Below are 13,353 nucleotides of genomic sequence, written 5' to 3' on the forward strand. Positions count from 1 at the left end.
CTTAATTTTTTTATTGTTTTATGTCTATTCCCTTAAAACTTTTTCAAAAACATCTAGTGTAAAATAACGACCTATAACGCTGTATTTAATAATAACCAATAAAATATTAGCTTGTTCATTATGTTCTGCCATTAATGATTCATGATACATCCGATTGTTCGCTCTTAAAAAAATCATTGTCAATTCATAGAGCGAGTTGTTAACACTCTAATCCGACCTTGTGAAAGCTCTGTTTACAATAGATCAGCTGTTACATCGTGAAATCTGTTTTTATATTCGATCGTGCGTGTTGCTGACAGTTGGGCTGTAAATAGCAATTTGATCGTAAAAGAGAACATACAAGATTAGTTAATTTTTTTCTTTACTTTTACGTTTTTAATTAAAGATATACTGTTCTCTGTCTGTTTGTGAATATGATACAAGAAGACATAGATGAAGATGTTTATCACTGTGACTTTACAACAGCTTCAGAATGGGAAATATTCATTGCTCGTTTAGAAGAAATTATTCACGATTGGAAACTGAGTGTTAATAAAAGTAATTTATCTCCGCCACTTAAGAAAAATGAATTATGTGATGGAACATGGGTAACCAAATCGGAAAATGTAATGTTTGCGGGTAAACAAAACTTATTTTGTTTTTAGGTTTATTGTGTGCTGTATAATTACATATATAGAATTGTTGTAAATTTGCTGAATAGTAAGCTTCTAATGTTTTTAAAGAAGTTTTATGTGCCGGTCACTTTTACACTATCAGTTTTTTTTTGTTACTACCACGAAGGTAAAACGAGTTTCAGTAACATAACCTCCTCAGTAACATATGTGTGTGATTAGACACATATTTATGATTCAGACTTAAAGTAATTTATCACAATAAGTTTGTTAAATTGTAGAAAAAGTATAGTTTACAAAAACTTCTATTATTTGAACTAGAATTAAATATGATAATAATTGATATGATTCTATTAATTCGAATCCATTTAGAAGAAGTCGAATCCATTTAGCTGTAAGGTTCTAACCTGTATTGTGTAAAATAAACATTTTTAATAATTTATTCGGACTGATTACTAAAGCCATAGTACAATTTCTGCATGACTTTGTGATCTGATTTATCTTGTTTCATTGCCTGAGAGTATGTATTGTATTATTTTTTTCCAAAAGTCATATTGTGCAGTTTCTTTTCATTTTATTCCAAATTTTATAAAATTTAAAAAGTACCAAAGGAAGAGTCAAAATCAACTTCATGCTGTTTTATCTCTCCTGCAGGCCTAGGCTGTGATTTATAAGAACACATTTTTTATGTTTTTGTCCAGTAGGCCTAGTGTTCTTACAAAACACGTAATCTCTTCTGTCCTGGCTTCTTCACTGCGTTTTATAAATATACCTCTTCACCATATTTTAGGAGGAGTGTAAATATCCCTAATACATCATGCCTTGGACTTTATATTTTATTCATTCAATTAAATACTTTTGTCCCACATCAATCTTTGACACTCTATATATCTTTGCTTGAATGTCATACAAACAAGAAGATTTGCTTGTACATCCAGTAAACTGTGTAGAAAGTTTTTTAGCCATATGTAACTGTTATAGAGCCACGTAGAATTATTGTTTCCGTATTATTGCTTAGTAAACATTGTTTGAATTAAAAGTTATAACCAATCACACAAATGACGAATGTACATGATAGTGTAGTAGTTTTTTCGTATGAGTTGTCACTTATATAACAATTGTTTTAAATTAAAACTTTGATTACTAAAAACTAGTTAGAAGTCATAGATGTGTTAATAAGATTCATTCCATCAAGTTACTTGTGTCAGCATTACATACGCCATGTACAGTGTATTATTTAAAAAGGTTTTTTTATTCTTGATTGAATGTAGGTATTTTATTTAGTGACCAATATAAGTAAACTGTTTTCATGAACTCCAAGATGAATCATAAAAAATATAAGATAAAATATCAGCCCTTTTCTTTTGCATAAAGCAGTTGCAAACTTAAAAATAAATTACCTTTTTAAACAGTAGTTGACCAAAAATTGTCTGGTTTACATACAACACAGTGTTTCAGGTTGCATTCATCCAGCCATGTTTTTAAATATTTACAAAAAATAATTAAGCAGTAATCATTTACTGTCTTGTTAACTCTCATGTATTATCTTTGCAAAACATTGTTTATTCAGTTGAGCAAACAGTAAATGTTATTGGACTGTAGCATTTGAGGTTTTTTCACAGGTAGTAACATATTTTACAGTTAAATGCATTGAACCATCATCAAAAAAATTTGTAAAGTGGAAGACTTTGTTGAAAACAAGCTGTGTAATAAAAAAATACATCCAGCCTTCAAATGTAAAAAAAGAAAAAAATTGTATTTGTTTTTATTGCAGTCTCCAGGTAAACTAGATTTGTTCAGAAAAGTCTCTTTCAATAATCGTGTACCAAATCTATTATGCCAAGAATTGTAAAAATATACTGATTCAACTTTATATTTAACACATTCATCTTAAAGATAATCTAGATATGATAAGAGTTTTGTTTTTGATCCATTGAGGTTCAAAAAGCTGAATCTTATCTGCTTCTTGGTATCTTCTTCTTTGTTTGCAATATCCACTTAGCAAACATTGGCCATCATAATTCCATTCATTGTTGTCTTGAAAAGAGACGTACTCGATATTCCAAACCGTTGTCTCAAATTTTTTTTCCATTTTGTCTGGATCATGATGTCCTGATATCTTTCCCAGGATAACTAAATGTAACAAGGAGCACTTATCTTGGTGTCTCATGGTGTGGCCAAAATAAAGTAATTTCCAGATTATGACTGTTTGCTCAATTTCTGGTTCCTGTTACATCCACCTTAGAATTGTTTCATTTGTTATCCTTTCTGTTGGGTGCACTTTGGTTTGCTTGGCTTTTCTCCCACCACCCCATTTGGTTGCCCTAAAGCATAAGACTGAATGTGCGCCACAAATGGCTACTAAGCCTCGAAACAGTTTAGCAACCAGTGTCCTAACTACCTCCTAGAGCTAGCCTAAAAGCGTGGAATAAGCATGGTACCATACACCACTCACTTGCGTGTCTCACCACCCACATGTTATAAATCACTAAAATGGGTAGGCGCATCCCGTCAACTACTAAAACATATATGACTATCAATAATTAGATATATCTCATCAAAGACAGCAATTTGCTGCCATGCCTAGGCCACTGAATGCCAGCAAGTACCTGTCCATCATCCATCATTAAAGCGCTTGGAGCCTTAATCTGACTGGTAGCCAGCCATATCTCTCGGTTAACTTCCCATAGCAGTGAGGTAGGAGTCTTTTCCCTTATGTAAACTCTGATATTGCTTGAATAAAGCAACCGCATCAAGAACTCCCACCCGGTCCAACTATGCGACTCTCGCCACATTCACTTGCCGCTTGTGATTGGCCAACAGCCACACCATGTTGAATACACTGGTTCTTGTCTGGGTGCACTTTTAGTAAATGTCTGCAGATCACATCTTGAAGACTTTATAGATCTTTATAGATACCTCAGTGAGTGTCCAGGATTCCAACTCATACAGCAGGACACAGAACACATAGAATCTGAGCAGCATTCTTTTATGCAGGCCCAGTAAAAGGTCTGGTGACATAAGCACGTTCTTAGATCTGAAGAAGGCTGATTTGGTCTTTTCAATTTTCCACTTTATTTTCAGACTGTGATCTCACTGTTCGTCAATACTATTCCCCAAGTACATATACTTTTTCACCCTTTCCAGCATTACACCTTTATTCTTTCTTTTTCCTGTTTAGCCTCCGGTAACTACCGTTTAGATAATTCTTCAGAGGATGAATGAGGATGATATGTATAAGTGTAAATGAAGTGTAGTAGTCTTGTACATTCTCAGTTCGACCATTCCTGAGATGTGTGGTTAATTGAAACCCAACCACCAAAGAACACCGGTATCCACGATCTAGTATTCAAATCCGTGTAAAAATAACTGGCTTTACTAGGACTTGAACGCTGGAACTCTCGGCTTCTAAATCAGCTGATTTGGGAAGACGCGTTCACCACTAGACCAACCCGGTGGGTTTCCAGCATTACACCTGCCTTCCTGTAAAATAACTTCACTCACCCGATTCTTACTGACAACCATGTACTTAGTATTTTTGGTATTCAGACTTAAGCCATAATTCTCACATGTCATAAAAACTCAATCTAAGAGTTTGAATACCCACTTGAGCCTCTACCAATAATACAATATCATAAGCATATTGACGTTAACTGATTGCAGTTAACGTCAATTTGCATCAAATATGATCAAAGGTATTGACCTTTGATCTTTATACTTTCTTTTGATATGTCAAGGATTCTTTCGATATATATATTCAGAATAAATATTAAAAATTAACAGGGATAGAACATAGCCCTGCCTCACCCCTCTTCACATATCCATATCCTCAGTTATACCACCATTGATTTGAAAGCAAGCCTTTTGATGCCAATAGAGATTAGCTATAATACATTGATCTTTTTTGTCAATTCCTAAGGATTTTAGAATCTGATGATGCCTGTTCCTGTAGAACGCTTTCTCAGAGTCAATGGACAGTAAGAATGCTGACATGTTTACATCTCTGCATCTTTGTATAAGGTCGTGCAAGCTAAGTAGAACCTTAGTCCTTTTTGGAAACCAAACTGTGTTTCTCCAACTTCACTGTCCAACCTTTGACATACAATTTAATGGGTGACGATCAAGAAATGCATTAAGCACATGGCTCAGTAAACTTATTGTGCGAAAATCTGACCGTCTTTTGGCTTTTCTTTGCTATAGCTAAAATAAAGTTTATCTCTCTGTTGTATATTCAGATGAATTTGATTTTTACTTTAATGGTATGATAGTATGCCACAACACTTCAAACCCGCATGTATTGAGTATTAAAACCTTAATCAATAGAAATTTAAAATTGGGCTGCTATTATTATTCATGGTATTTTTTCTATAAACAATCTGCAGTGACAGCTAATAGGTGTTTAGATGAGTTAAATCAGTGTGTTATCCTGCATCTTATTATTACAGAGGTAATTTTTATTATTTTCTGATACGACAGTGCTACAATATTTGAAGGAAGTACAATATTATAGAAATATTATAAAATTACTGTTGAGCTATAATGGTTATTAGATTGGGTGTGAAGGTTTTAATCTAATGAAGATTCACATTCCTGTCATCATACAGAACACTGATAGCACTAACTGTATTATGTACTATTTTTGAATAATAATTGACCAAACCTTTGGCCACCAAGATCACCAGATTTAACTGTTGTGGCGTAATTTTTCTAGGGCTATTTGAAGGAACATATCTACTTAACATATCAAATTGGAGGGTATGAAAGAAAACGATTTCTTCTAATAATGAAAATTTGTTTCAAGTACAATTACACATTACTAAAGAAGAAGCATTACTATTATTGTATCTAATAATGGATTTCATTTTGTAGTTATCATTTCCTAGTTTTATTTTTTAATTACAGAAAAATTCACTTTATAAGTTTAAGTAATTCCAGCTTATTGTTTAATTTATGGTAACTGAACTGAAAAAAAAAATTACTTAAAGTGTTGAAAACTTGAGTTTTCAATTTTCATTTCCATCTTATTTACATGCCCCCAAAACAAACTCTGATATCCTATGTTTTTTTGTTAAGTGATTTGGTGTTACCGTGAAATTTTAACTATATTGGAAAGTAAATAAAATATCTACAGCCAATCAAGAAGTAAACCTCTTTGTGAGACACTTGTTGATGAATTGTTTGATTATTGATGTAGAATATGTGCTACTGACTTCTTTCAGTTGATTATTTTCAAGAAAACATTGTAGCCATAAAAGTATGACAAACTACACAAGACCAAAAGGGTCTGGGAAAATTGAGTATTAAAGTTGAGAATTAATAAGGTGTTTTCTTTTGTTATAGATGTTGAATTTTCCATTACAAGGTATAGTTTAGAAGTAGAAGAAAATGAAACTGACAGTGAAGATTTATTAGGTGATGCAGATGTGGAAATTGTTAAGTTACAAGCACTGGAAGATATGATGTCTATGAATAATGATTTTATACCAGTTACTTTTGATGGTAATACTGCGAATCCACATATGTTAACACATTGGTATGGACTTCGTGATTTCATTGTCCTTACACCAGCACGTTCTTATTCAGTTACTAGTGAAAGCAAAATTAAGATTCTTCTTAGTTCAGTTTGTATTGCCATCAGTAACAGCAATTGGTAAGTTTATGTAGTTTTTATACATTACAATTTTAATTGCTTCAGAAACTAAAAAGGTTCTGAATTTGAAGAAGTGCGGCCTATTCAACACCTTAGGGTGTTAAAAAACCTGTTATAATAACCTGTATAAATAGAGAATAATTCTCTAGGTTCCCTTTTCTAATTTAACAGAAGCTATGGATTTTGTAACATATCTGTAAGCCAAAATTCAGGATTAAAACCAGGAATGAGACCTCATGAAGGCTGAAGAATAAAAGCAGGACTGATTTTAGAAATGTTTTAAGTGAATTTTTAAACAAATTTTTATTATAAGCAGTTTGTGTTGGAACTGCTTAGAACAAATTTGTACTTTTTACTTTTATTTCATGAACAATCTTAGAAAAAATTAATGTTAAATAAACACTGATTATCTGATAATAAATTATTATTCTTCATTAATTTAATTTCTTTTGTATACTACTTTTTCAATATCTATTAAAAATTATTGTTTAACAATTGAAATTGCCACCCACATATATAAATAACATTTTTTTTAAATAGTGGGAAATCATTTTATTGTTTTCCCATTTATTTCAGCAATTGTTAGTAGTCATTTTATTATTATTATTATTATTTTTTGTTTAATTAAATATTATTTAATTAAAATTAAATTGTTTGGGAAGTAGAGCTTATTTGATATATAATGTAAAACAAAAATTTGTTCTATTACTGGTAAAATGTAAAATGTAGGTCATAAAGAAAGGATTTTACGTATTGCATAATTCAGTACACAGTTGCAGAGGTCATGATTTTAAATTTAGAAAAGCAATACAGTGTAACTCCCCTCTGTTTATCTGCATCCGATTCATTTGCATATCCAGATTATCTGGACCATTTCAGTATCAGGGTATTTTAATTATATCCAATGCCTATAATTTTTACCCTATTTTAATTGTAATATTTTATGTGATTTTATTAATTTCAAATTATTACATTTTTAAATTCTGTAAAATTAATTTAATTTAGTGATATTTTTCAAGTTTAAAAAATTTTAATTTTTTTACATATTTACTTATCAGTAAATTTATGACTGTTGAATATATACTCAACAGGTAGAAGCACATTTCTTTATACACAGGAACAGTCTGTTATAATAATAGTTGCATATTGAACTCACCATCAAAAATCAGATGTTCGAAGAAATGTGTGAATGACCAGTATAGTTGGCCTATTTTCTTCAAAATTGATATTATTGTAAGTAGAGTTTAAATTTTGTAATAATATGAACATAAACACTTTCAAATAAGTTTCTGTAATTTAAACATCACACTTGTGATCTTATTAGGTTCTATTTCCTGATTATAAGGGTATTCATTCATCTTTACAACATCTGGACCTGTGTGATTTTGGTTAAGTGTTTTTTGAATACCCAATATTAAAAAAAAAAGACAAATTTTCATACTTAAAGACACACAAAGCAAAAATGTTTATATAGTTTAAGTAGCTAAAAAAAAAAAAAATTATTGAGCCAAATAGATATAAATCTCTTCCAAGAACAGCACAGTAAGTCAACGCATGATAGTCCAAAATCGTCTCAAAAAAAAAAATGAACTGATAAAAGTAAAGTATAATTATAATTATTAAAGAAGGTGAATAATTTACTTGTTAATAAGATAAATTTTTCCAGCACACAATTACAGGCTTTTAAATGTTACAATACCAAACCAGTTCATTTATTGATAAATATTAGAAAAAATAATATTTAATTACCAATGATAGAAAATAGTGTCGTAATTATTTTTATTTTATTACAGTGAAGTACCAATTTTTATTCAAGTATTAGAACCATGGCAGAATTTTTTTATGGGCATCTGTGAAGGAAGAGGTGTTAGAGCTGAATTTGAAATGGTGCATCTTAAGAGGGTTCCTCCTCATTGCAAACATTTAACTGGTATTTGGTTGTTTTTTTTAGTTCTACATCATCTATTTATGTATTGTTTTTGTTTTTTATTAGTTATAGACTCTTGTATTTTTATTCACTTTATCAAACCCAGTTATTTTTTTTATTAAATTTCACTGCCACATCTTGTTATTCATGAGATGGAGAAAGCAGGCAAGTCTCTCATTGTTAAAAAGAGGTTTAAATGTAAGAGTATTATAATCTTTTCGTTGTATTAGGATTATTGAAAGTTTGGTTAGCAAACCTTTTTGTTTATTTACTTGATTTTTTAAAAACTGCTTCTTTCTAGTTAAGATCATTGCAATTTCTTATTTTCTTCTTTTTTTTAATAACTATATGATTTTATACTGAAAATAAAGTGAAGTGCTATAAAAATTGCAGTTTAATTTAGGTTGAATGAATTAGATTTTTTCCAAGATCTTCATAAGAAGTAGTATGTTGGGGGCTACTAGGACTCTCTCTAAACAAAGTTTAGCTGGAAATTCAGAAGATTGAAAATGGAACATGGTGGAGACCTTCCTCATGGCAGAAAAGTTATACTGGGTGATTACAGATGAAATATACACTTTTGATAGCTTATAAAAATTAAACTGGTGTATGTGAATACAGTAACTGATACATTTTACAGGGAATTTTGTAAAATGTATGCTGGTATATCTGCTCTATTGCTAATGTCACTGATTGTTGTGTCATGTTAGCAAGATGGCTGCCACTGCAATAGAGAAAGCTTTTTGTGTGCTCGAATTAGCCAAAACAAATTCGGTTACTGTCTTACAACGACGTTTCAGAACAAAATATTGTAAATCATCACCTACAAGAAAATCAATCTATGACTGGAATGAAGAGTTTCAAAACAGAGTGTCTGTATAAAAATAAAACTTACTGGAAGACCTCCTGTTTCAAAAGAACAAATTGATTGTCTTCTGAATGTGTATCAACGTAATAACAAAATGGTAACTGTAACTGAAGTAAAAAGTTTATTACAAAATAATATAATATATAAAAGTGCATTTTAATTTAATATGCACTAATTTTTATTATTCCTGGTTCACAGGGTTATTAAATTTATTTAAATCAAGACTTGGTATAAACAGTACTTTGCATTTCGATCCTGTTAGAGTATCCGCCAGGTTTGCATATACCTTAAAGGATTGGACAAATTATATATGGCAGCAAGAACCTCCTGATTTTGATTTCTTACAAGGTGAAGTTGGTGTTGGAGATTTTGGAACTCTGCCATTTGGTGCCACCTGTGATCCTGTCAGGTAAATTTATTTTGGCTATTTTTAGAAATTTTAATTTTCTTTGGAATTTTAGAAACATTAGAAATCAGATGTAGGAAACTGTTTTATTCATTGTGTATATTGATGTGTAAATGAATTAGTAGGAGTTTAGTGAATAATATTTATAAAAATTATACTCAAAATTAATCATAATAGAAAAGCTACTTAAAGTTATACCTGGATGAAACCTTCAGTTTGCTAATACTTAAGATGTCTATGGACCTATCTAGGGAATTTCCTGTATATTTGTTACAGTAAGTTAATGGGTGTGTTGCATGTTACTTAAAACCAGGCCTTCTAAATCATTCTAAATATATCACAGTTTATTCTGTATAATTCTTTTGAAATTATTGCTTGAAATGTAATTTTTAATATTAAAAGTATTTTTAATTAAAAGAAAAAAGTGGTTTTGAATTTGTTAACTTCAGTTAAAAAAAGTAACTTATTTCTAGAAAATAGTAATATTATTTTCTGTCTTACCAGTTATTTTCATTTCGTTGAGCGTAATAATTTGACTGACCTACAAGAAAGAACCTTTCTGTGGTTTTGTGGCCATTTTTAATAAATTATACTGCTTTCTAAATTATCAATCACCAATTTGTTTAAAATTAGATTGGATATCTTATTTTAAATTAACTGATATTCTACATTGATATGTGTTTTAGAATATAATTAAAGAAGTATGTATTTTCTTCATACTTGTTTGAAATATTAATTATGTACTTTAGTTTAATATATTTTCAAATACTTATCAAATGATGTTTTTTTCAAAATAATTTGTTTTACTTTGCTTTATTAATAATTTTTTTTAATTTGGTTTATTTTTCAATTACTTTTTAGTGACTTAACTGCTAGGTCATCAGCAACTAAAAAATTATAACAGCATGCAAAGAGCTGCACCCAGAAAAATTTTCATTTTTGCTGGGTGCAAAAAAAAATTTTTGATGAAGTGAAAATTTCATCATCTTAGTTTCACAAAATATATGTAATCATAGCATATCCTTTGTAAAACATTGATAAAATAGGACTTTTTCTAAGCAGTAAACTTGTGTCATTAGCAAACAGTGTGATAATTAGGTGTCTCATCACAATGAAGAAAGACAAGGACAACAGAATTAAATCAACAAGACACTAATTACTTTAAAAAATGTAAACGAAGCCCTCTTATTAATTCTACATAGTTGAATTCATGTAAGAGAATCAAAAAGTTCAGCAAGTATAGTGGTAGAAGAATCAATTACATTGGTCCACTAGTTCCTGAGTTTTAATTGAACATAGATACAATTGAATTCACAAATATACTGATGACATAAAAATGAATTTTACATCCACATTTTTTGTTGTTTAATGTGCCTGCTTAAAATTAAATTTTTAATTTTTATATTTATCTTTACATTTGATTTTACAGTTTATCTGTACATTTTATGTTATTGGGCATGAAATTTATGTTACTTGATGTTTAACTTTGTATTTCTTATTTAATTGCTTTATCAAAATTTTGTTTGAGTTGTTAAGGTTTAGTGGAGTTCAGATTTTTTAGATTGTGGGAAAACCATTTGGTATGCCATATGTAAAAAAATAAAATCTGATTAGTTTATTACTTTTTATTTTTATTAAAATTGTTCTGTGAAATATAAGCAGTAATTTTTTTTTGTTGCAGTGAATTAATACTTAATGCTGTTTGGCCAGATGTTCTTGAATCTGTAGTTGTTGATAGTGAAAGTTACACTGATTTAGAACCATCACAGGCTCCAGAATGGTTTGTTTCAATTAAAATGGCTGAACAGCCAGCCTGTTTATTGTCTGAGTATATGTCTGAATTTCTTCATCTTTGTACAATCCAAAAATCGATGCATGAAATTCTTGGTGATTTAGTACAGCAGGATCTAGGTAATATATCAATATTTTTAATGTTTCTGTTATTTTAAGATTATTGTTCGATCATGGAAGTATATATGTTTTTTTTTTTTATCTAATTGATTTATTATGGATGTTGACTCCATTACTGATGAGGGCAGATAAGGGGAGTATCACTAAGGCAGCTGGATAAGATGAGAGTTTTAAGGTATTGTTGATTAGGCTGGCCTTTAGTGATACTAAGAACATTTCAGTGATTCTTTCTTCCAGAGCAGCTAAAACCATTACTGAGAAGTCTAGAATTCAGATTGGCTGGGTTGTCATGAGATAGGAGAAGTGTTGTTTCTGGTTCTGGGAGCCAGGACAGTTTTGGCTAAGTTAAGTGTCAGGGTCCTGACCACTTCAGAATGTGTTTCATTTGTGGCATAGGAGAGAGCTGTGTCCCTGTCAGCCAATGTGTGCCTTGTGTGGTGTGGTGCGGAAGGACACAGGTTAAGTAGGAAGCCAGCCAGCCTCCATGGCATGAGTGGTAGCGTCTAGGCCTTTCATCTGGAGGTCCCAGGTTCGAATCCCGGTCAGGCATGGCATTTTCACACACTACTTGTGTCATTCATCTCATCCTCTAAAGTAAAACCTAATGGTGGTTCTGAAGGTTAAAAAAAAGGTTAGGTAGCAAGGTCTGTAAGCATTGGAAATGAAGATCCTACAGATTAATTGCAACCAGAGCTATATGTCAAAAGTCAAGGAACACTGTTGAGAGGTGGCCTCCAAGAAAGATGTAAACCTGGTCTTGGTGTCCAAACCCAACATCTCTGTAATCGAGGGTAGGATTTAACAATGCATGGAAGAATGCTGCCATCTGTGTAGTTGAGACGAGTATACTGTTGCTATGTACCAGTGGTGTTAAGGGCTTTGACTGGGTTGATGTAGGGCAGTTAATGTTATTCATCTGCTAATGCTCACCCTGTGTGTTGTTCTTGGGGTTTGTGCATGTTTGGTGCTACTTTATTGTTGGTGTCTGATTGTGTATGTGGGCATTTTATCCCCCCTCCTGAAATATAATGCCATCTTAGTGGTTTCCAGGAGGGATGGAGATTTAGTCGGTAGTGCACAGGTACATATACGCACTTCATAAATCTTGCAGAACCTGTTAGCGTGCCCGACTGCCTAGTTACCTGTAAATGGGGTTCCTCCACCTCGTTAATAATAAAAAAGGTTAGACAAGGAGGATGAGATGAAGCCAGATGTTCTTGTAGAGGCGGTCACAGAGATCTATAAGGCTACAGGAGTTGTCAGGGTACCAACTCTCGGACCAAGCGGGTCTACTGATGGTTAGCTGAACTTTTATGAACTGAGGAGTGCTTGCTGGTTAGCACAAAGGCGGTTCCAGACCCTAAATCGTGGGATAGACCTGGATCAGAGAGAACTGGCGAGTATTTATTTAATTGAATCCAGGAGGAAGTATAACTTGGCCATCATGAAGTTGAAGAGGGACTGTTGGGACATCTGGGCAAAGAGAATGATGTAGACGTCTGGGAGTGATGGATACCTGATTGCAAAGAAATTCGGGTGGAAGCTACCAGTCCTTACTGATGTGTAACTGCACTCTTCCCAGAAGGTGATGACTAGAAGGGAGGATATTATTGTTGACAACATCCATCAGTTCTCCTTGAAGGTACTGCTTGCCGCTACTTGGAAGATGAAGACCGGGACTGGACTGTCAGTCCAGGACCTGACAGGCTTCCAGTTGAGTTAGTCAGAATTTTGGTTGACACAGCCCCATTTAAGATCTTAGATGCATTCACCTACATCCTGGTAAATGAGTACATGCCAGTAGATTGGAAAATGCCATAGTTGCGCTGCTCAGGAAGGACACCCTGTTGATGTCCGTTCTGCCTATTAGCCGCTTTGTTTGATTAATGTCTTTATGAAACTTTTCGAGAAGATGCTGGTAGTGCGGCTCACTGTCAGCATTGCTGGAAATGGTGGCCTAAATCCCCACCAGTACAGTTT

The 13,353-nt window shown here is 32.2% G+C and overlaps 1 protein-coding gene across 1 annotated transcript in view; it reads left to right on the top strand.

The window, feature by feature from the left end:
* Positions 1–250: 250 nt before the first annotated feature.
* Rab3GAP1 (RAB3 GTPase activating protein subunit 1) overlaps positions 251–13,353 on the top strand; it is a 390,063-nt gene continuing 376,960 nt past the window's right edge. Inside the window, exons 1-5 of the mRNA XM_075355981.1 lie at positions 251–618; positions 5,952–6,261; positions 8,055–8,191; positions 9,255–9,465; positions 11,144–11,373. Coding sequence (XP_075212096.1) covers positions 414–618; positions 5,952–6,261; positions 8,055–8,191; positions 9,255–9,465; positions 11,144–11,373 — 1,093 coding nt within the window. The 5' untranslated portion in view covers positions 251–413. The remainder of the gene's footprint in view (positions 619–5,951; positions 6,262–8,054; positions 8,192–9,254; positions 9,466–11,143; positions 11,374–13,353) is intronic.

The sequence above is a fragment of the Lycorma delicatula genome, chromosome 2 (genome assembly GCF_047948215.1).
Source record: "Lycorma delicatula isolate Av1 chromosome 2, ASM4794821v1, whole genome shotgun sequence".
In the NCBI taxonomy this organism is placed as follows: domain Eukaryota; kingdom Metazoa; phylum Arthropoda; class Insecta; order Hemiptera; family Fulgoridae; genus Lycorma; species Lycorma delicatula.